This window comes from Phyllostomus discolor, chromosome 3 (genome assembly GCF_004126475.2).
Source record: "Phyllostomus discolor isolate MPI-MPIP mPhyDis1 chromosome 3, mPhyDis1.pri.v3, whole genome shotgun sequence".
Taxonomy (NCBI): Eukaryota; Metazoa; Chordata; class Mammalia; order Chiroptera; family Phyllostomidae; genus Phyllostomus; species Phyllostomus discolor.
In genome coordinates, this window is record NC_040905.2 from 165,705,902 (window position 1) to 165,730,799 (window position 24,898).

The 24,898-nt window shown below is 42.7% G+C and overlaps 1 protein-coding gene across 2 annotated transcripts in view; it reads right to left on the minus strand.

Moving 5' to 3' along the window:
* The window catches only part of DOCK8 (dedicator of cytokinesis 8), a 219,086-nt gene that overhangs the window by 56,257 nt on the left and 137,931 nt on the right, over positions 1-24,898 (minus strand). For both annotated transcript variants that reach the window (XM_028508388.2, XM_036021718.1), the window contains 9 exons: positions 24,175-24,276; positions 20,628-20,723; positions 19,719-19,953; positions 17,003-17,167; positions 15,631-15,800; positions 13,308-13,403; positions 10,223-10,318; positions 3,746-3,895; positions 1,897-2,010 (listed from right to left, as the gene is read on the minus strand). In XM_028508388.2, the coding sequence (XP_028364189.2) occupies positions 1,897-2,010; positions 3,746-3,895; positions 10,223-10,318; positions 13,308-13,403; positions 15,631-15,800; positions 17,003-17,167; positions 19,719-19,953; positions 20,628-20,723; positions 24,175-24,276 (1,224 nt within the window). The remainder of the gene's footprint in view (positions 1-1,896; positions 2,011-3,745; positions 3,896-10,222; positions 10,319-13,307; positions 13,404-15,630; positions 15,801-17,002; positions 17,168-19,718; positions 19,954-20,627; positions 20,724-24,174; positions 24,277-24,898) is intronic.

Consider the following 24,898-nt stretch of genomic DNA (forward strand, 5'->3'; position numbering starts at 1 on the left):
TTGCAGGGCTGGTACTATATCTACTTTTGATTGTTTATTTGCCTTTTGTTAATAAAAACTGCCCACAATGAGCAGTCATGAAGATTCTCTCCGTGACCAAACTCTAGTCAGTCTCCTTTGAGCTATTTTCCAAATAGGTCAGTCTTCAGGTATACCCTACAGAGCCCAATTTTAGCAAATATCCTGCTAAGACAGTTTAGTCAAAATCCCCCACCCTTGATATCAGAGCACCCTTAATATCTGACCAAATAAATCCTCATTCCTTACCATCCTCCAGATGGAGGTGATCTCCCTGGCCTGCCTTCAGCAACAATCCTGTTCGGTCTGTACAGCCAGAATCTTTCCTTTCCTCTGATGTTTCCTTCCTCTCAGTAATCACTCATCCACGGACCACCCCACTCTGCTCCTTGGCTGTAAATGCCCACTCTTCCTTGTTGTATTCAGTGTGGAGCCTAACCTCTCTCCCTTACTGCACAGCCCCATCGCAGTGGTCCCTGTACCTATCACAATGGTGCTGAATAAAGTGTTCCTTACTGTTTACAGGTGTAGTAAATAATTTTTTCTTTAACAGCAGCTAGACCTGGACTTACTGTGATGTTCTAGCATCTCCTTTCTATATATAATCTCTTAGAAAACAGACTGACTTCTATTCGTGATTCATCCAGCGACCTGTAATCCTAAACACCTAAGAGGGACGGTGCATTCCCCACCACTCCAGCCTGGTGGGATGTGGAACACAGGGCCCACAGAAGGTCAGGAGGTCAGAGTGCAGAGCAGGTGTTGGTGCTCTGGGACTTCCGATGTTTCCTTAGGTTCTCTTTTTATAAGTCAGTGTCCTTACAAGGAGTTCCTTTAGAGAAGTCATAGTCTTTTGTGGGGGAAGGGCAGATCTTTTTATTTTACAAATGAGGAAATGAGACCCACAGAAGTTGAGTGACTTCTTTAAGGTCACTAAGGGATTAACCACAGGGAGCCAGACCTGGTAGAACAGGGAGATAAACTCATTGTGCCTGGGAGTCACGCAGACATGGCTCTTTTCTCCCTGGACTAGTTACATTACTCCCTAAATCTCAGGCTTATTATCTGCAAAATGTTGATAATAACACCTTGCACAGAGTTAAAGAAATGACTTTTATAAGGTGCCTAACAGAGTGCCCAGTGCACAGGAAGAAGCCAGTGGTGGTGACCACAGCAGTGCAGGCGGAGGTGGCGATGGTAGACATGGTGGGCGGCAGTGACGGTGGGAGTGGTAGGTGACAAGGAACAGGAGGTGGTGGTGGTGCAGCAGATGACAGTGATAGTGATGCTACAACAGGGCTATGGAAGGAAAGGAGTAGTAACAATGGCAACTGCTATTGATGTTACTATTGTTGGGGCAGTCTGAAGGGGACAGTGAACCTAAGAACTCCATTACAAAATTTGAGGAGATGGCACTGATAAGATTACTGGATTACAAAATATTTGCTCTGTGCTCAGTGAAATTCAGTCTCTTTTTTATTTTATCAGGGTCCCTTAAAGTCAGAATTTCACAAGAACAATTTAATTAATTACCCTAGTATGTGAAAAGAGGTGTCATACTTTGAATTCTATACCTGGTCAAAGAGTGAATGCTATAGCCATGTAATTTCTGTTAAATGGCAAATTGATAAAGCAGATCTTATCATTAACAAATTTCAGTTTCTGTAGATGAACTTGCCAAACCTTCAGCAACGGCTTGGTGAGCGCTTCAGGAATGAATGCCAGCCCCTGTGTCTAGGGTGCCCACTGCACCAAACCCAGAACGTTCACGAGCCACGCTGAGCTGGCCATGGCTGAGAGAGCCCGCCACGGCCTCGAGCATCACATGGGACGAGAAGGAACCAGGAAACATGTGGCCGAGTCTGAGGGGACACTCACCTGGTTGCAGTAATGTTTGATGAGGTTGAACACAAAGCCACGATCCATGAGTGAGAGAAGATCATACAAGAAGAAAGCCAGGCTGATGTTCATCTTTTCTGCCTGATCATTTTCCTTAAAAACAAACAACAGACACCCAAATCATTCTGTGATAAACCCTGGTCATAAACTCCCAGGTGCCTGGTGGAAAAGTTGGGAGAGGCAGGTCCTACTTTTTCAGTCAGTGCCCCTCTGGGAGACACTGGGCAAAGCAGGTAACCCTGCGAAATTGCAGCACATATCATTTAGAACTTAACTGATGCCAGGAGTGGTAGCCTGAATCAAGCAATTCTTTGTCTACCGTTAATATTAAGGTACATTTCCTTCTAGTCTTTTTTCCTACATGCATATTTATATGTATATAATTGAGTTCATGTTCTATATACAATGTTGCTCCTGAATTTTTTCATTCAACATTATATAATAAACATTTTCCTATATTCTAGTTTCTCATTTTTCTTCCTATGGCTCTACCATAGTTTATTTGATTCTGGTAGGTGCTGTTTTGGCAAAACTAACTTGAAATGTACTGACCACCTTCAATGAAACAGATTCTTGTAAGGACTGTTGCAGAAAATCAAATCTGGGTAAAATAATCCATTTTTACCTAAGGGCTTTTCCCCTCCAATTAGGCAGGATCCCCAGCCCCAGGGAGGTCATAGTGATACATGGTAGAGTGAACTCGTGCGTAAATTGAGGCCAGGGTTTGGTTTTCATCACTTCACAGTGCTCATATCTCCGAAGGGTTTTACAGTACTTCAGAGCAACCAGGAATTCACTTGTTCATGGTCACCGGTCCTGTTCTCAGAATGATAAATCCATTTCCTCTGACACCATTGAAGATATATCCCTCATTTTACATTGTGCAGTTTGCCATTTCAGGCCAAGCTGACAAGTCACCAGCACGGATGAAGACCTGATAAAGAAGCTTCTCCAGTATCACTGAGCAGCAAGTCCTTGTGCTCTCAGCATCCTCCACAGGGGCCTGGGTTGTAGACACAACTGTCTAAATACCCTGGCATGGAATTGCCAGTCTTGGTTTTGCTGCTAACCGTGTGACTTTGGAAAAATTTATACCAACCTCACTGTGCCCTGTTTTTCACACCCACCAAAATGGAGACGCCATTGCCGCTCTTGCAGTTTGCCATGAGAAAAACCAAGTGGTCATTTCTCCCCCTGAGAACTTGGTACTATACAAGTTCTTTATAATGAGAACTTAATGTTATTATTAATAATAATTAATAATGATCATTGCTGGCTCAAATTTTACAGCTGCCTTTAAAATTTTGTTTTATTTTATTTGTAATGTTTCATATGAATATTATATATTTAACTTTTTATTTTAAAAGAATTTTCAACTTACAAGATAAGGTGCAAGAACAGTACAAAGAACTCCTGTATATCCTTTAACCAGGTTCATCAGTATTTGACATGTTGCTACATTAGCTTGATTGTTTTCTCTATCTATACAATTTTTGTCTGAGCCATTAAAGAGTAGGTAGCAAATATCATGCCCATTTACCCATAATGCTTCAGAATGTGTTTCCTAAGAACAAGAATATTCTCTCTCATCTCTACATTGATGCGATAATTTAAACCATTGCAATTCTATGTTGCAATTTCTTTATAGCAACCCCCCTGCCCCACTCTAGGGTCCCATCCGGTGTAAACTGCAGCATTTAGTTGCCAGGTGTAGTCAGTTACAGTTAAATCACTGTTTTAAGATGATGCCTATTTTTCTCTGATTCTGAACACAGCATATGTTTCAGGTGAAACATTTAGAAAGTAAAGAGTAAAATGACACGATTACCTTCTGAGGCTTTACTACAAGGGCTGCAATCTCCGAGGTGACCACATTAACAATGGTAGTTATGTCATCTTTGAAACGGTCGGAAAAGCGAGTCCTCCGAAAATTGTCCTGTTTGTCCGTGTTGTGTACGTACTGGGCCATGCTTTTCACCTACAGTGGGGGTGGAGGAAATGTCAACATGGAGACTGGTGACCTGCCTGAACACTGCGGAAAAGGAGAAAAGGCTGAAAGAAAAGCTCATTAACAATAGACTTTCTAACACTTTATTGGCGCTGGTTGTTGCCCAAACAGGAGGCTCTAAACTGAAAAATGCTCCTGACACACAAATGGTTACCATGGTGGCAGGAGGTGGGAAGGGTGTCCTCTTCTTGACCCCAAGTCAGGGGGCTTCCTCCTTGCTGCTGACAAAGCCAGGGAGATTAATTCTTTAGCTACTGTGTCATAAGACTCCCTTTCTCTCAACTGCCAACGTCAGGGCACCAGACCTAGGCTGGGTTGCCTGAGCCACTTAGTGCTTAGTCATAACACGGTGTGCCACCAACAGAGGGACGGTTCATGGGACTGTTTTTGATGTGGAACTGCTATTGCTGAAACTGCAGCAAGGAGAAATGGGAAAAGATGTTCCCCCTGTCTTGATTTCAAGTTGAAATGGAGAGCACGGCTCTTTCCAGGAACAATTCCATAGTGTGCTAGCTGGAGACTCGACCACTCTTTGGAACATTGCCTCTAAGAGAAATTATGTCCTGGGTTCTATAAGACTAACTTGTTTTATATATATTTTAAATATGTATATTGATATATATATATATATAAGTATGTATTTATATTTCAAATATATTTATGTATTCATTTATATTTTATATTTATATATTTGAAATATATATATTAAAATAAAAACCTGTGTGTCAACTGGTGGCTGTATTATGACCAGTACACCACCAGCTCAATGCCTACCACAATTTTAAATCAAGACCATGTTTATTTTTTGGACTTCTCCCTGGAACCAGGAGATTTGTGGGTCCACACGACTCCCTTGGATACAGTCTGAAGCTGCATCTGGGCCTTGTTGGAATCTGCTGGGAGCTATTGGGAACAGTTTGTTGGGAAACACTGGGAGTTCTGGCAGTTGGGTGCCTACCCTCTGGGGCTATTTTCATGAAAGTAGCTGGGCTGGTCAGAGAACTGCCACAAAAAGAAAGGGCCCTGGAAGTTGAAACACCCACATTTGCCTGAAGGTGACCCCCAGGTTGGGGCTGGAAGAAGAGGGGAGAAAGGCAGTTGTACAGGGAAGAAGACTCCTGCTCCCGAGAGCTATATAGGAGAACTTCTTTGCACTAACAGCAGATTTCTTTTTAAGAGTGCAGAACTGGCAATTTTCATCAGCACTGAGACAAATAGATATTTAAAAAAAAACAAAGAAATGGTAAATTAAGAAGAGAAAACAGACCAATAAGCTTTATGCGCTTCATGTTTTGAGATGATGCCATGGCCCACTTGGGGAAGACCTGAGAACACACGGTCCTAAAGCCCAGTGTCAGAGCCATGGCTCCTCTTCGCTGTGAGGTTCATCTTGGGCCAGCACACGTGGACAAGTCTGCATCCCAGAGTCCCACACACTGGGTGAGAGGACCTAATGAGGGGTGGGAACTGGACCCCATTTTCGTCTGACAGCACTGTCTCTCATTATGCTAACAAAGGACCTAGGAGGACAAGGCCTCTTTGTTCGGCGCCACCCTATTCCTGATCCTCTGCTGGCTACCCTACCCAGCACTAGGCTTTTAGAGCTCACTGTGGTATTCGGCTCCTGCCTGCTGAGTCTGGCCATTCTGCCACCAAATAAATAATTCTCACAATACCACACTTCCAAACCAATGGCCTCTGTCCAGACCGTCAGCGACTTGCCAGCTACTGTGTCCTGTGTATCTCTAAGAGGAGTGCCCGGTAGAAATGTTGGTGGATGCTTGCTTGGCCCATTGTTTGTAGGGTGGGGTAAGGCAGGAAAATATGTTCCCTCATATTGGCCTTTGCAACCTACTCAAAGCGGGGGACCTCCAAAGAACACGTTGGTGCAGAAGTTCATGTCCTGAGTAAACTAGGTCACCCATTTACTGCTGGGTTCCCAAAGTCTGGCTCGGAGGTTTACAGAAGCACAGAGATTTATTCATTAGCAAGTTTGAAACTCACAAAAGGAGTGTTCAACAGCTCTAATGCCAAAGCGGTTGTTCATTACTGCTTGGGCATTAACACAACTGAAAGGTGTTAAGCCTCCCAGGTTGTTGGCCAAGGTCAAGGAGGCTGTTCTTTCTTTCTTGTCAAGATTTTTGGGCAAAATAAAACTGTCTTGGTTATTATCATCATCATCATCATCATCATCATCTTTAATCCTTACCTGAAGATATGTTTATTGATTTTAGAGATAGCAGAAGGTGGGGGGAGGGAGAGAGAGAAACATCAGTGTGAGAGAAAAACATTGATTGGTTGCCTCCCATTCGCACCCTGACCAGCGATCCAACCCACAGTCTTAGTATGTGCTCTGACTGGGAATTAAACCTGCAATATTTGCTGTAGGGAAGGACGCTCCAACCAACTGAGCCACCGAGCCAGGGCCTGTCTTGGTTTTTAAATAAGTTCCTAGGCATCCATAAAGCAAATGCACTAACAATGAAGGGAGCCTTGTCATGTTCTGGCTAGGAGAGATCAGTTGCCTTGTAAAGTTCTGGCTAGGGCTGACATTTTCCATTTGCCTCTACCTGATCCCTTAGAGCCATTTCTTGCCCTTTTCTGCCTGTCTCTGAACCTTGAGAAGCTGATCTCCATGGACGACATCTCTCCGGCCTCCTTGGGCTTCCAGCTGAGGTTGGCCAATGGAGCCACCAGCAAGGGATGCATGGGTGGGAGGACAGAGGGGTTCTGGTATTTGTCCATGCCACTGCCCTCATGCCCACCACAGCACAGTTCCTGGCAGGGGCAACACTTGTCTAGGACTCCAGCTTCTGTCACGGGGCCCTTCTCCGTCTTAGCTTTCTCTAGGCCCCAGTCACAGTGCCTCCTACCCTTGCTTCCTTAGAGCCAGAATAACAGCTTCCAGCACTTGCTGCTCTGTGGGTGCCTCACCAACCCTTATCTGCTTCTGTAACCTTATGTTTGCCCTGGGGAAAACCCCTCTAATACATGCTTTTCAGTTAACCCTTTTGAGCAAAGCCAACGCTTTCTGTCAGGACCCTGGCGGACTTAGGTTATAACATGCCGAGCCCTGGGTAATGGTGTCTTGGGTGATCTGCAGGTTGACCGACCCTCTCCATCTGCTCAGATTGCCAAAAGCTTTCTTTCCAACTATTGCATCTGTTTAGCATAAGGGGTTCTTAGAGAGAAGAAGCACTATTGGCTTTAGTTTTTGCTTTCTCTCCTGGGCCCACCAAGTCCCAGTAAATAAATGTGCAAGGTCAAAAGCAATTTTCACCTTTTCCATGGCTCTTAGCTCCCTGCAGTGAGGGGCAGCAAAGCGGTACTGATGAGGCCCTGGGCAGACCTGGACACTCCTCATGTGGCCACCATCCACCCTCAGACTCTTTCTGTAAATTGGGGATGACAGAAAACTCCAGCTTCAAGGTTGAGGATTAAATGAGATAACACTTAAAATGGTGCCTGGCACAAACAGTAAAATATACAACATATTTTCGATGTTGTTATTTTCCTTTCTCAGAGATGCCAGCTATTAGTAGAGTTATACGAAGGACAGAGCCATTGTCCTACACACAGAATGCCAATGTGCCTTCATAGGAGAGCTCCAGGCTGCCATGTGGAGTGGCCAGCACTGCTGAGTTTGTTCTAGTTGGGAATGGAATAACAATTGCAGGAATGCATTAAAGCTGACTCCTACATGTGGTCATTATGTGTTGTAATTTTGACCTTCCAAGGGGAGGCAAATGGCACAGACATAGAACTGGAATAGAAAGTTGCAGAACTGAGGCTCCACCCCTCACTGGCTGAGAGGCCTGGGCAGACCCCCACTTAGCCTTTGTGACCTGTGAGTGCAGTGGCGATAATCCTCGGGGCTGCTCTCCCACACGGCTTCTCTGAGGTTTCAAGGACACATTAAGAAGCCCCTAGAGCTGCTTTCGGAACCCTCCCATAGCACAATTTGAGGACGAATATCCTAAGAGTTTGGTTTTCCAGTGTGACAACTGTGGCACTTTAATTCATAGTTATTAAATAATACCTAAGGATGATTAGGTGCAGTGTGTGTGCATATATGTATGTGTGTGTGTGAGCAAATGACAATACATCTTTATATTGAGATACTACTTTCTGTTGAAGGGCCTTTTTCCCTGTGAGAGTCTACAATATTGAATTTAGTTTTTGCTTCTTGCTTTTTAAAAACCTTGCAGTATGAAAGATGAATTTAGTTTGAGATCGAGATCATTTGTACATATTATCTATAGAAGGATTATGACCCAAGTGAATCTTCCTCATGGAGAAACATGATGGTGGGTAGGGTGGGTAAGTAGAAGCTGGATGTACAGAGCATGAATGTTGGTTTCGATATTCTCATGCCTCAAAAAAGAGTTTAATGGCAAGTCCACTTGGCTGCTGGAACACAGAGCTCACATGTCACTGCTAAAGTTGTTGCTCTGTGACCTGTGAGCTGCAGCTGCTCCCTTTATCAGCATGGATTTAAAAATGCAAAATGCTGGCCCTGGCTTGGCATAAAGACCCTTAGCTTTATTTAGGCCTCAGAGCAGAGGTGGTGGAGACTATGGGTCTTCAGTGTGCTTAGAAGCCACCCAGGAAGACAAGTTAACGTACAATGCTGACTTCCACCCCTCCTCGTTGCATTCAGTAGTTCCAGGGAGAGTCTCAGGAATCTGCTTTATTTTTGCTAAGCACCCCTAGGTGATTCTGATGCAGGGATTTGAGACTGAATTTTGAAAAGACACTTCTCTAACAAAACCAGTCTTCAACTAGGAGTTGGAACTTGGTGAAACTCTCCGGAATTTGAACCCTAGGTGTGTTTCTGTGGCATGGGCCTGAAGTTTTTTAAAACCCTACTGCACACCACTTCCCATTTCCACCTCAGTGTGTGTTTTATTGTTTCCTTTGACCTGTTCTCTGGGTGTTGTTATTTAGTGTTGTCCCCGCTTTCTTAGGCTTGAACATGTGTAGATCAACCAGAGCTCAGATGAAAACCTGACCATCTCTCTCTCTCTAGACAAAAAAATGATCCACTTAATGCTATGGGAGAAAGAAACTGGTAAATATAAAGCTAACTGTATCACTAACTATCAACCCACTCCTAATTCTTATTCTGCTGATTATCTATACATTTTTATGTGGTTGGTCTCTTCTGCCCTTTTATGCCTTTTTCATTTACCATCACTTCACACTGTATTTCCATTTATCAACGAAAGTTATTCTTATTGGCTTTATGGTAAAAATCTTTTCATTTCTAATAACAATTAAACAAAATAATAGGTTTACTATTATTCCCTTTATTTTCAAGTCAAGAACTACATTGTACTTTTGCTTTTCTGCTAGAGAACTGATAGAAGTTATAGTGTAAACAGATTTACAAGTTTCATTTTTTCCCCCAACAGATATTAGTTGGTGCTTGTATGATACCAAGCCATGTGCTAGGTCTAGAGGTAGGATAAGTGGGAAGATAGATTTGCATCCTAGAAATCTAACCCAGAAGTCAGGAAGCAATGATAAATTCTGATAAATGCTAGAAGGGAAATAAGGTGCTGAACAGGAGAATAACCGAGTGGACGACATATTACAGTATCGGGAGGTAAGACAGAGCCTCTTGGAGGTGGTGACATTTAAGCTGAAACCTAAAGAGAAGAACCAGGAAAGTATGCATGGGAGGGAGGAGAGAGGGGAGGGGAGAGAGAATCTGAAAAAAGCCTTTGAGGATCAAAAGGCCTTGGCATCTTCAGAGAAGGAAAAGGGGAACAATGTGGTTGGGTGAAGGGGGGAGGCATGAGATGAGTCGGGTAGAGGTGGGGGTAAACAGAAGCATAGGAGGGCTTTGTGGGTGGTGGCCAAAAGGAGCGTTTTATTTCCCATGCTCTGAAAATCCCTGAAAAGTTTTAAAAAGGAGAGTGACATTATCTGTTTAATTTTGGGAACTCCATGAAGAATGGATGGCTAGGGCAAAACGGCATGCAGCCAGGTCAAAGAGGAAGTTACCGCAAGAGGCACCTGACAGATGAGAGCGGCTTGGCCAGGTGGTGGGGGGGTGAAGATGGTGAGAACCAAGGTGTTGGAGGTAGATTTGCAAAACAGAATCAACAAGATTTGGTGGAAGATGGGTGGAGAGGTGAAGGAGAGTAAGACTTTAAGTCATATATCTGGGTTTCCAGCGGGAGCAACTCCGTGGATAGAAGGTCAGTTCCTGACACAGGACACTTCGTTGCCTTTCTGCAATGTGCTTTTCACGCCCCACTGAGCACAGATGTAAACATTCAAGAATCTCACCAGAAGCTCAAAGAAGAACCAGGCGTACTTGAAGACGGTTTCTCTCACCATTCCAGTGCTGACCACCATCTGCAGGGCGAGCTCCTCGTGGAAGTGCTGGACGACACACACACACAAGAAACCACAGTCACGTATGACAGGCTGTGAGGACAAATGCTTTATATTCCCACACCTCTTTTCTTTCTGTAACAACGGTGACAGCTTTTAGTTACTGACACGTGCATTCTAGATGTTCTAGACCACAAACGAGTGGCAAGGTCAGTGCTGCAATAACCCAAGCTGGGAGAACATTTGGGTAGGAGAAGGCTGGTGGCAGCATCACACAGGAGAGCTAGGTTTCCAGGACAGGCCTCAGCATGGGAGTGAGCCTGCATTCTGGTGTGGCATTTGGAACAGGGGCTGCCGGTGTTCCTCCTTTCAGGTCCTGCAGCAACCCCTCTGTGCAAACCAGTCCTCTCTCTACCCTGTTTCTCGCCCACAAAATGTGTTGCTGATTGGTAGCAATGGTTCTCAAACTTGAATGTGCATCAGGATGCCCAGAAGGCTTGGGAGGACCCAGACTGCTGGGCCCACACCCAGAGTTTTGGATTCAGACTCAGTAAGTCTGGGGCAGGACCTAAGAATTTGCATTTCTAACTAGTTCCTGCTGGGGACCTCTATTCGAGAACCAATGACTACATGGCATCTAAACTCCCGTCTGATTGGACAGTTCTTGTTTTTATATCCTGCTATGGCTCTGTGGGAAACGTAATGGGTTAAGTTCATGAGTGGATCCTCTGCATTAAAACGTAGAGTGGTAGCAGCCTGAACTCACAACTTCTAAATTCCGACATCCCAGAGTCACATGCTTGAAATTCTTTAGCTCCACTTTATGTCTACACTTTCCTTCAAGTCGTCTGACTGCTCCACAACAAATGCAGCAGACAGTAATTTTTCCACCTTTTGTACCTTTCCCATTCTCTAGTCTATCCGGCTACTTGTTAATGTCCTTGATACCAGCGTTGATGGGAAGAAGTTTGAGACTAAAGGTAGGGCAGTAACCCATCTCAGTTTGCCTGAAACTGTCTTGGTCTTAAAATGAAAGTCTTGCATCCAAGAAATCCCCCTCAGTCCTGGGAAAACTGGGACAGTTGGTCACCCTAACTAATGACACAAATGGGTATTTTCTATGGATTTCATTTATCAAATGACCACAAAACATAGAATAAGGCAGATGAACTAATTTTTTAATTGTTCTGTGGGTAAGAAAGCCAAAACTATTTGAACATCCTAATATCTGACCCTATGGTGCTGGTTTATGGGGCAGGTGAGCTTTGCCCAAAGCAGAAACTGATTGTAGCAAAGACTGCCCTTAACCAACCTTTAAATCACCCACAATGTATAGCATACATACAATCCAATTTACTAATTCCTGTGTACATTAAAACTTCAGAGTTACTCAGTTAAACTGAAAGAGAAAAACAGAAAATCTCTATATATGCAGATGTCTGGGAATTCTATTTATATCCCCAACTGGTTCTGGTAATGAATGGAGAACACTGAAGCTCCTTGGTGGGTTCCCCTTCATTTTCCCACGTGAGTCAAGCCTTTATAATCTCAACACACGTTAATACACTCGTTTGCTGTCAGGAGTCTTAAGTGGAGCTTCCCCTCTGGGAGAGGAATGCGGCTGAGTGCTAGCCTAGCAGGTGGTCTAAGTGTGCACACGAGGTAACTAAACTGGTCACACAAGGGTTTTCCCACTGCAGGATAGACGACACTCACCAGCTTCAAACGCAACCTCTGGAAAATAGGTCAGAGTGAATGCCAGAGTCTTATGAGACAAGATTAGAAAAGGATAAACAGCTTCTTAAGGTAATTTATGCTTATTACACAAAGGCCTTGCTCCGGAGGTTATAGAAAATAGCCAGGCAGCTAAACCCTGTCTGCTCAGCTGGGAAGGAAACACATTGGCTAAACTTCCCTCTGAAATAAAATTATTTTCTTCTGGTCATTGAGATGACCAGAAACCAAGTTAAAACAAAGTAACTCGAAACTAAATAATGATGGCCCCTGGAAGAAATCAGGTGCTGCCTTGAGGTTGTCAGGCTGTAGGAAAAACCACAGTTTTAAGAAGGAAAATGGTACCTGTAACCAGTCACTGCAAAGTGCAAAAGCTAAGTTTTAGAGTAAGTGAAAAATTTATTCTTAGCACCTACCTGAATCTTCTTTCACTTATTTTACAGTTCCCTCCTGGTACCTCTCCCCAGATTTATGGTGCCCGGATGACTGCGGTGTGCAGCTTACACGGCCTCTGGATGCTTGATTTTCCCCTCACCCAGTCTCAAGTGAGCTATACTGAGGTTCGCTTCTTCCCTTCCTGCTTAATACACACTTTCCTGGGGTGTCAGCTCTTGCAAATGGCTTCCATCTTAATAGAGGTCTTGAAATACACTCAAAACCTTAACTTGAGTAGCTACCATGATGGTGAAACTCAGGTGCATGGCAGAGAAAAAAACTTGGGAGAGACAGCTTTTCCCCTGCCACCTCTTAGACCACACGGGCAGTGACTCTGATTGGAGAATTCTGTTAATATAAGAAGGTCTGGTGAGCAGTTTTACTGCTTGTCAAATCTCTGAGCTCGTAGAACAGGCTGACTAGAAAGAATTACAAGGAAGCATTTCATATTTCTTTGATATATGTAATATTAAAATAAAGGAAACCTAATTATTTCCATTTACATTTGTTGAGGATGAATTGTCCCCAGTTTACCTTCAACTAAAAGAAAAAGCTAATGCAGTGGTTCTCAAAGTGTGGTCCCTGGGCCAGCATCAGCTAGGGGAGTATTAGGAATGTGAATTCTTGTACCCTACTTTACATCTATGAAATCAGAAACTCTGGGCTTGGGGTCCAGACAAACCACCCAGGTACATCTGATACTTAGTAAGTTGCAGAAGCACTGAGTTAATAGGTAATTACAAAAATTGAAAGATAGGGACAGGGCTCCAAATGTCTAGTGTGTGTGTGAGTATGTATATGAGTGTGTGTGTGAAGGGTGGGAACAAGGCACTAGCAAATATTATCCTCACACTACCCTGCTCAGTACCTTTTTGCTGGTTGCCCTTGGGGCTCCGGTGGCACTTGGAACATCATTATTGCCAGAGCCATAGTAAGACATCCGGTTGCAGTTGCGATCGGCAATCTGAAATACACGAACCATGACGCAACAGATGATTGACAGTGGTACCTTGGGCAGATGAGCCAGTGGCCTGAAGTCACAACCTCAAAATTCATTTTTTAATGTATTTCCTACTTTTACCCTGGTTACAAAGGTAAAACAATCATCATACATAAATATAACACAAAGCAAAGAAGGTCAAGTTACACCTAACCCTACTTCACCTATAGTGAAACCTAGTTAAGTACCAGGGAGTGTGCCTAACAGTTCCTTCAACAGTCCCTGTGACTTTATAGGGAGAGCAAAAAAAAAGTGTGGGAACAGTGCCTCTCTGTGGGTTACCGTGGTACTGTACCTAGCTTCCTGAACACTATAGTTAAGAAATTGCCCAAAACCACACAAACAAACTTTCATCCCTTTGCTACAAAACAGAAAATTCTTAACCCAGTCCACATAGAAATTCAGTATTTTGATTCTTGTTAAACCATGTTGATTAAAGGCTGTCAATAATGACTGTGGATCACTTCTCCCCTGGGCAGTCAGAAAATGACATTGTTTAAAGGGACCTTATACATGAGCATGAACCACGGGGTGCTGGCAAATGTTTAACAACCAGCTCTCAGGGGTGAAGTGAGGAGGGCACTGAATTGTAGCACTTGCCAATTTCTGTGCCATAACTTCTTCCATCATAGCTTATTTCAACTTAACATGGTGTCACTGAGCTAACATTGAGAAGAGATATGCAGTAGCAAACCATTATATACTGCTTCCAAAAAACCAGATACGATAGACATAAATGATCTCTAGAACACAGATAACAGTGAAATGTAATAGAATAATTAGGATGGGATTAGGTTTAAGGGGATAAGCTCTGTAAAGTGGAATACTTTAAATTTCTGGACAAGCTGCGAAGGTGGTACAGGGAGCTCAAATGCGCCCTTCTCCCAGATCCCATTAAGGTTAATGCCGTAAGCAGCTATGGTAGGTCTGTCAGAACTAAGAAATTAACATGGCCACATCACTAGCAACTGAACCACAGCCCTTCTCTGCATTTCACCAGCTTTTCTGCTGATGTCCTGTTTCTGTTCCAAGGCATAGTCCAAGACGCCACATTGCATTTAGGTTTCCTTCATTTTTAATACCACTTATTTAATTGTCACTTTACATAATTTAATTTCTAATAATTCAGACTAAGAATTGATGTAGGAAAAAACTCGCTAAATTATATATTTTGAAAGGGTGCATTGTACAGTTTGTGAATTATATCACAGTTTTTAAAAATTTCAAATGAGAGATACTCTACAAAATACCTGACCAGTGCTTCTCAAAACAGCAAGATCATCAAAAACAAGAAAAGTCTAAGAAACTATCAGCATGAGCAAGAGATACTCTACAAAATACCTGACCAGTGCTTCTCAAAAAAGCAAGATCATCAAAAACAAGAAAAGTCTAAGAAACTATCAGCATGAGCAGGAGCCTAAAGAGACATGACCGCTAAATGTAATGTGGTGTCCTGGATGGGGTCCTGAATAGAAAAAGGATGTTAGGGAAAGCCTGAGAAAATATGACCTTTAGTTACTAATGATAACATATTAATATTGGTCCATTAATTGTGACAAATGTACTATTACAATGTACAGAAAAACTGGGTATGCAGCGTAAAAAAACTTTCTATACTACATTCACAATAATCCTATAAATCTAAAACTTTTATAAAATAATAAAAAGCTTATCAAGAAAAAGCAACCAATTCATGGCAAGAAACACAAATATAGGGCAATTCACCAAACCTCTCAGGATCTCAGGTTTTGTTTATAAAATGTGGCTATGCTCTTTGGGATTACTGTATGGGATAATCAATCAATAGATGCTAATGAATGCATCAGGCAGCTATGAAAACACAAAACAAAATAAAGACAACCTTTCTAGGCATCAAAAAAAAAGTCAAAGCTAAACATTTTCCTTTAAAAATAAAACTCATGATATTCATTGAGTCCTGTGGTTAAACCAGCTATATCCTGAAAGCCTCCTACCAGACGGAACTAACTGAGCAGGTCCTCAATGCCAGTCTTGCTTCTGCCTCTTTCAGGATGACTTCAATCACTTCAAAGAAAACAATATTAAAAACTCTAAAGGTGAGCATGAAAGCATTTGACCAACACTGCAGTGGTTGATTTTGTGTTATTTCTCCAAGTTTTAGTTAAAAATAAAAAAGTCTGCATCACTTTCCAGGGTTTGACATCTTCCCTACCTTTGTGGACATGATGTTCTTAACTTCCTCGTCTGCTGGAGAGTGTGTCCCTGTGAGGTCTGGGTTACTGTTGCTCATCACCCGGGCCTGCATCAGCTTCGAACTCACAGCAGCGGCAGACGTGCGTCCATATGTGTGGTAGCGAGGGTCGGGCAGAGCAGTGGGGCCGCCTGCACCCCATCAGGTACAGACATGTTGACAGAAAGGGGGTCAGAATCACTTACTGGGCTTGAGAAGGAACAGAAGGATGGGCTAGGTAGGGGGCTGAAAAGCTACTGGATTAGGGCTTGGAGTTAGAGTCTTGTGATCAAGTGGCTAGGGGAGGCCAGGGAGGCCAGATCTGAGGGTAGGTGGATGGGATGCGAGGCAGAAGGGAGGGATGAGAACTGTGGTTGCTGCTCGGCCCAGCCCATTACTGCCACGGAAAACCAGCCCTCAGGGTCGACAGAGCTTCTGATTTCTCAAGACTAGCTAGAAATGTGGGTGTTTTTGGTTAGTATTTAAATGATGACAACTTTGCAAGTGATACAGTAAGGTCCTCTGAGATTTCAAATCCAAAGAATCATCTGAACCTTATGATAAGTGTATATTATATGTGAATGTTTTTGTATTGTTCTTTAGGTATTGTGAATGTTCTTTAGGTATTGACTTGTCTCTAAAAGTAATTCTGTGAGTCTGATATATTACTGTAATTTTAAAAAATCTCAATTGAAATTGCAGGGTTACTTGAAATGAGGCTATATGGATTAATAAAAGTACCATACCCTTGAAAAAAAATAATGAAAGTGCCATGAATCTTCATTAGGGCTTGGGACTTTGGAAACTCATTAGTGCGACCTTTTATACTATGCTGTCCAGAAGTTCTGTTTGATTATTACCTATGTAAATAGTTAAGAGTGGAAAAATGTGATTTTTTTTTATTTCAAAAGTTTAGTTTGGGAGAAATGAGAGAAGGGATTCAATTTTTCATCATGAAAAATTTAGGAACCACTGCTTATCACTACTATCAAATATATATTATTTTCTTTGTCATTATTATCCCAGAATCCTAGGCATCTGTTGTCATTTCTCCATATTCTAAAAAAGAGATCCTAACTGAATCAGAAGTTACCATCTGGGGAAAGACCAGTGAGGGATTATCAAAATGGAAGAAAAAATAAGTGCTTCAAATAAAGAGGGAAGATGGCAGGAAGAAAGCAAGAGAAAAATCTAGAAATAAGCTTTTCCCTTTAATATTCATACCACTTTTTGTCATTCTGAAAAGTATAATTTAACTTTCAAGCTTTTTATTTCATTTTGTAGTGGCGGTGGGGCGGGGTGGGGTGGGGTGAGGGTGCCCTGCCCCCAGACGCCCACCCTCGCGGCCAGCTACCTGACTTGGGCAAGTCCCTCTGCAGCTCCGGCAGGCGGAAGACGTAGTGCACGTAGGAGGCCAGCAGGCAGTTCCTCCCATGCTGGTCTTTGCTCAGGTCCTTGCTGTTGTGCAGGCTGTTGGCAATAGCCACGACGGACTCGAAGGCAAACTGGGAGAAGTTGGCTGAGGAACCAAGATAAAAGTGGGCAGCTTCACAGTCGGTCCTTAGTGAAGCCAAGGTGAAACACTCTCCAGGGCGGAGACAGGGAGCCCTGCCCACTGACCAAGAGGACCAGGGTGGTCCAGATGGTGGTCTGAGGCAGAGTGAGTGTTTTAGGGAGCTTCGGCTTGCCAACTCTGCTCACTGCCAATGGTTTCTCACTTCCTCCCTTGTTTTCCTCCTCCCACCAGCACTGTGGTTTCTCCTGACAAGGACCTGAGGCTGTCCCGACACCCTCCCCTCTCTGGAGCATGATGTGAAGTGGTGCTACTCAGTGAAGTCTGCACTGACATTGTCTGCATCACCTGGGGGCCTGTGAGAAATGCAGAATCTTAGGCCCTCCCCAGACCAACTAAGCCAGGACCTGCATTTTAACAAGACGCCCAGGTATTCTCATGCACACTACAGTCTGCGATGCACTGTTGCATCCTGGAGTACAGATTAATCTAAAAACGTATGAATATGGTGTCATTCCCTACTGGACCTGAACAGAGGATAGGTTTACCATATCCCTTCCTGCTCCGGACCTCAGTCCTCCACAGTCTGGCTCCACCCTACTTATCCAACCATGAGCCCTTTTCTGCTCAAACCAGCTTCCCTCAAAAGGAGACACTGTTGGATTATCCCCATCACGTCTGTTCTTTCTCATCTTGGCGATTTTGCTGATGCTGTTGTCCTCACCTAGAAAGCCCTCCTTGCTCCCGTCTGCAAACTCACACCAACCCTTCAATGCTCAGCACAATGCCCTCTCCTCCACAGAGCCTTTGATGCCACCAGTACAGGTCTTAACTGACACCAAGTCACAAGGTTCTCTGGCTGTTTCCGGTGGAAAATCCTATCTTTCTCAGTAGGCTGGAAGCCCTTCCGAGGCAAAGTGCACTTCTCATACTTTCTTGTCTCTCCATGGTGCCTTACACAGTGCCAGACACAGACAGGTCTGAATAAATGCTTGTAATCTAAAGGCGTCTGTTACTCTGCCTGCTCTAACATGCTGCTGTCCTCACATGACAAGGTGGCAACTAGCTATGGAGAAGAGGCTCAAATTATGTGAATGAACATTTTGTCTAATACACAAGTCTATATTAAATAACTGAAACATTCAAAGCAGTGGTGCCACATAAGTGGGGACATAGAAAGAAATCTGGGGATGGGGTGGAGGTCACTGCTCTGCAGAAATCTAGCTGGAAAGGAGACAGCTACAAGTATGAAACGTAGCCTGCAACACCTATCTGCAGAACCACAAAAGCAGCATCCCAGGATACACTGCAAACCAAGGGATTAAGAAGACATGCTCTTCCCTGGCCTGTGAGTTCAGCACCCCTCTTACCCCTCTGCCGCCACCAGTTTACTCAGATTCCACAGCCCAACTGTGCTGTTTGTTTCTTTCCCCACTCTCCTGTGATTTTCTGGTTCTCTGCTTTTGCCACTCTCACCTCACTGTCCCCATTTTGGCTGCTTTCTTTCTATCCCTCCTTCAAGGTCATATCAAACACTCTCTTCTTCCTGGGGGCCTCCTTCATCCTTGCAGATGGATGTTTTAATGCCTCCTCTCCCCCTAATATCTAGTTCTGTCCTTTGAGGATTTTTCCCATGCTGCTGCTGTTCACTGTATAGTAAGTCCTCTGAGGTCAGACATGCTCTCGATTATTACTGCAAAGCCTGCAACTGTTAGCTCAGTACTGGGAGCAGAGATGGTACCCCAAAGCCATCTGCTAGACTCAGTAGCACAGGATAAGATAAGCCCAGCTGAAAACAGTTTCAGACAAAAATGCCCTACAGCAGCCAGTCTGCCCCTGTGGGATGCAGGAGAACCATAGGGCCCACATCTTACATGACATTATTTCTGAAGGAAGTTTTACACATTGAATTTAATGTTAATTTGTCAAAAAAAAGCCTTTAAAATATACTATAAGTCAGAAAATAAATAAATGGTTGCTAGGGGCTGAGGGAAGGGGTGGGTGGGGAGTGACTGCTAAGAAGTATGGGATTTCATCTGGGGCTGATGAGAATGCTCTGGAATTAGTAGTGGTAGTTGCACAACCTTGTGAATATATTAAAAACCACAGAATTGTACACCAAAGTGAGTTTTATGGTATGTATATTACATCTCAGTGTAAGAAAGTGATCACATTGCATTTCAATTTAGAATTCCTTTCCCTCCACTTAATGAGTGGTCTTATTCTTCTAAAACATTATATTTCCATGTTGGTCAAGAAAATAAAAATATCTTAGAAGTACAAGAAATATATCAACTACCTCTGGAATGGAATTTGAAAGACTGCCTCTAATCATTCAATAAATTTATTTTAAAAACTATGATTTTAAGCATTCAATCTTAATTATTTTTTTAACATGCAGGGAAAGTCAAAAAGTAGTATTGGACTTAGCCTCCCTTGGACTCACATCATCGACAGAAAGGAAGATCATACTGTCCCTGGTCCCGGGATTTCTGGACAATCATGTTTCCTAACCCAAGGCACTGCCTGCCTCTTTCCAGCCCCACAGGCCTCCTACCTGTCTGGCCAGCGATGACCATGGGCTGCACGGACAGCTGGAAGAGCTTGTCCAGCACCAGGTGCAGGAAGAGCACGAGAGGCTCCAGGCGGGAGGAGTTGAGGCAGATGATGCTGAGCTTCAGCTCATGCTCCAGGGTTGTCTCACTGATCTTGTGGTCCAGCACACGGATGGGGAAGGACACCTGGCTCTCCAAGGAGTGGCAGAGAGTGAAGAACTTCTCCAGGTGGTTGTCCTGGGAGGGCAGACGGCAGGTCTCAGGGGTCTTACCCCATCAAGACTCACCAGTGGATTCACAAACACAATCAAATTGTAAGAGGTTCCTTTTAGGCAGATCCTCTCATTCCATGTTTTAGATCAGAACTTCTAAGACTCATACATTCCAGAACAAGGTTATGAACTACTTTGCTGAATGGTGTGCACCAAATAGAACCTCTCAATAATTATTACCTGAAGAAGAAAACAATGTGCACTCTGACATGTTTTGTAAGCAGAGGTAAGCACAGCCAAAAGGGGTCTACTTAGGTGCAAAGCCCAAACAAGGGCAGGAAAAGGAGGGAATGTAGGAGTGGGGGGGAAAGGCTGGTGAAAGGGTAGAATTACAGAGGGAGATGAGACAGAGACTTCAGATGAAGCCTCCACACACAATTTCTCAGCCAGCAGTGCGGGGACTGGGTTACTTCATTTAGTTCCTCAACTTCTTTGTAAGGTCGTCTCATTTAAACAAAAAATAAACCTGAACAGGCTTGTAAGTCCCCATAAAGAACTAACGGTTGTTTTTGTTCTACCCACGCACAAAGCTCTGCATTGGTCTTCTACCAGACTGTCCTTAGGAGGTTCCCTGCGGCACCTCCACCTCCACTGTCAGCCTTCCGGCTCTGACGTGAAGTGGGCCTTGATGTTCCTTACCTGGGTGTGAACGGAAGAAACAGCTTGCACTTCAATATTAAATACTCCCTTATGTCCTTCGGCCCACTTAATGGGAGGATTCTGTACAGGGACTTTCTGTGTTAGAGGGAAAAAAAAAAGATAACAATTCAATCCCCTTTTCTGATTGCTAACACCAGAGTGAAGCCACTTGGCTGTAAATGTCAGGGTTATACAAATAGAAAACTCCCTGGAAATTAATAGAACTGGCCTTGGGTTTAGAAGCCCTGGGTTCAAGTTCAGTTCTGCACTGAACCTGTGTACTGTATTTTACTGTGTATAATGTGTACTTTTTGCCCAAATTTTTGAAGGAAAAAGTAGGATGCACATTATACATGGGTAGTACTAATTCCATGTCTATATAAATGTTTTTAATTCTTTTATTTATGCTTATGTATAAAGAGAAGTGTAACTCTTGAAAGCAATGATATTCATATGTTAAAAAATGCTAAAATTCCTTTATAATATAAAAAAAGTACCTAAATATAAATAAATAAAAAACTAAAATGAAAGATTTTTTCCTGAAAGTTTGGACCAAAAACATGGGTGCACATTATACACAGGAAAATACAGTATTTTTTAAACTCTCAATTAAACAGTCAATTAAACTCTCTGGAACTTCATTTTTCTAGTGCCGAAAGGGGGAGTTTAAACTGAGTGATCTGTCGGTAAGCTCCCATCCAGCACTGATAAATCATTATGTTAGGAATTAAAATAATGTAATATGTAGGCGATTTCCTCATTAGTCAGGAAAGTCAGGCAAAGTGTAAAGTATCTTTACATGACATACAATTTTAATGTTTCTGGGTGCCTGCAATTATATTCCCTTTTAACAAAATGTTTCCAAGAAGCAGTCCTGCTAGGCTCCTGCTTTAATTAGTTAAGTGACTGTTTTATACCATTTATGTATCAATGGCTCTATAATCTGAAGAGGCCGTTACTTGCCCTAAATTCCCATGGAATTATCTTCTTGTAGAGATATCAGACAGCAGTGGGTGAGGAGGGCCTAGCTTGCTACAGCCATGTGAGAGTGGATTTTGCATCTCTTGCATTATAATGGAAGGAAGCATGCTGTGTTTGCAAGGGTCAGATGTGTGGATGGGGTGGGTACTTGTGGGAATATGTGAGTGTCACAAACTGGGGTCAAAGCTGGATCCAGCCCACAGACAAGTTCTGTTTGGCTCAGTGTTACAAACTTCTTTGAATTAGTTGCCAACATTTAAAGTCAGAAAATTTCACATGAAAGCCTATTTGTCCAACTTCTTTTGAGAACTAGAAGATATGAAGACATTGGGCTTGCATCCCAGAACGGCACTGATCTGTGGAGTGGAGGAGCAGCTGTGACCTTCAGTGGGCAATCTCTAGCATGAACAAATTCCACCAGGATCTGGCACTTATTATTTTTTTTTAAGACTTTATTTATTTTTTAGAGAGAGGGGAAGGGAGGGAGAAAGGGAGAGAAATATCAATGGGTGGTTTCCTCTCATGTACTCCATTACTGGGAACCTGGCCCACAACCCAGGCATGGGCCCTGACTGGGAATCGAACCAGTGACCCTTTGGTTTGCAGGCTGGTGCTCAATCCACTGAGCCACACCAGCCAGGGATGGCACTCATTAATGAGTCCAGCTCCTGGAGACACTGGAGTCTGCCATCTATGATCTTATGCAGCACGGTCCACTAAACAATGTATTGTGAGACATATATATGTCACTTAAAATTTTCTAGTAGCCACATTAAAAAATTAAAAAGGAATATGTGATAGCAATTTTAATACTACATTTCATTTAACCCAATATAGCCTAAAGATGATTGTTTTGATATGAAATCAATATAAAAATTATGAATAAGATACTTTACATTCTTTTTTTCCTACTAGGCCTTTGAAACTGGGTTTGTATTTTATACTTAAGCACATCCCAGTTTGGAGTAGCCACATGTGATTAATGCCAACTCTACTAGGCGGTATAGGTCTAACAGATGTAAGGAGGGGCTGAGGGTATATCTACAAAGATAGCTTAGATAGCAAGAATGAAAAAGGAAATAGTAATTACTCAAGCAGAGAGCTTGATGCTTGATATGCATCATTTCATTTAATTCATCGCAGCCTTATGGGCAGGTATGGGCTAGTTTCACTTTGAGATGCAGAGAAGGGAAGGGACTCATCCATGTTCACACAACTCAGGAGTGGCAGAATCTGGATTTTGGACCAAAACTTGTCTTTAAAACCCAGGGTTGTTCTGCGGTATTAAGGAGGTAATTGAGGGTTCTAGGCAATTAGATTACACATGATGGAAAGGTGGTTTTGAGGGCATCAGAAGGGACTATGTGTCCAAATCATAAAGCGTAATCAGGGAATGTCTGTGAACATACTCAGGTGGTTCTGAGGAGAGCAATTTTGGTCTAAAGCCAGGCACGTGACAGTGCCCAGGGCAATGAAAGCTTCTCTCTCCAGAGAAAAAGGGAGATAAGAGAAAAATGGAACAGCCTGGGAATGACAGATGAGTAGTCAGAGTAGGGGAAAAAAGTTGACTGCTAAGGTTGGGACTAAATAAAAGTCCTGGGAAATTCTCCAACTTGAAAATTACAAAAGAAAAACACAAAAGAGATGAAGGGGAATCTGTATAGATTAAAAGACCCTTAAAAGACAAGTCAAACAATAGCTGTGTATGGACCTTTTTGGATCCTGATTCAAACAAACAACTGTAAATAAAAATATGACATTGATGAGATAATTGCAAATTTGATCATTGGATATTTGAAGATATTAAGGACTTATTCATTTTTAATGTGTAACAATGATATTGTGATGGTTAAACAAATAGCCCTTATCTTTGGAGATATATACTAAAATATGTATAAATGAAATGCTACAATGTCTGGGATTTTCTTCAAAATAATGCCAACTGAAATCAACCAAATACAATAAAAAAGAAAAAAGAAATAAACCTACGCCAACCAGACTGAGAACACGAGAACTGGTGCTGGTGTGGCCAGAATGGAGAGTTCAAGGGTTCCTTTTCAATGGCTACACTGCAGCAGAGTGGGTGGGCAAGAGGCAGTGCGGGGAACACCATTGGCACTGGCAAAGGAATGAAAACCCCACTATCCATCTGAAAATTGACCCAGAGGAGAAACAGGTGGAATCTAGTCTGGGAACCTTTTCTAAGGGTCCATGCTGAGAGTAGCTGTTAGCACAAGTAGGCTCTATTTGCCCTTTCATAACACACTATTCTGTGAACCCCTTTTTTGCAGATAATGCAAGGTACTGCTGCCTCTGACACAGGCCCTGAATTTACTAAACATTCTGAATTGGTGATTTCTAAATAAGTGAGTTTCCAGAGCCAGTTATTTTTCCCATCCCAGCAGAACCATGTGTTCTCAGAAAATACCATATGCTGACAGACGCCCGTTCCCCAAAACATGATGAGCATCCTCAATCCTGTTTAAGGGACTGGGAAGTGGATCTGGGGAGGTGGTCCTAGACCATGGCTGGACAAGAAACAGCTGATGGATAGCTTGCTGGTTACCTCTGCAGAATGCATGGAGTAGTTGGGTGGCAGCTTTTCCAGGGCAACTGGGAGACAGTAGGATCCAGTTTGAAGACGTTCATTTAAGAGAATTGGCAGCCACTGAAACAGATGATGTAAAGAATAAAGTGGAATTTATTACTACATATAATTCTGGCAATTTATCTAGCTCACAATAATCAAATGCAACTAAACGATGATTAGATATTGACCAGGACTCTTTTTGGCAGTAATTTCTGTCAAGTTCTTTGCATTTTAAATGATCCGAGGTTTCCTGAGATCTTAACACCAGTGATTTACTGTTTCAGAGCCAGAGCAGTAGTGCTTTTCTTTAAAGCCTGTGTCTGCATGAGTCTGAACAGCGCCAATGTTATTTGTTGTTAAGTTTTATCTTTTTTAAAGAAATGATTTTTTTTGCTCCCTGGAGAAGAGTTAGTTCTATACAGGGGTTGGCAAGGGTAGGTTTAGAGTTGTGAGTATGTAAAATACGGAGTTTATTCCTATATTATTATTTATTAAGTATTGTATTATTTTCTATATGAACAACTATAAACCTATTTTTGCCCACCCTGTATGTGAAGCACATATAAAAACACTGGAAATGCTAGATATGCAATGTTTTTTCTAAAAAAAAATAAATGAGTGTTCTTTCAATATTTATCTCCTACTAGCTTTCTGTTTCTGAAATTTGTCATTGGCTAAGTCAAGTCATCTCTGGTTTTTG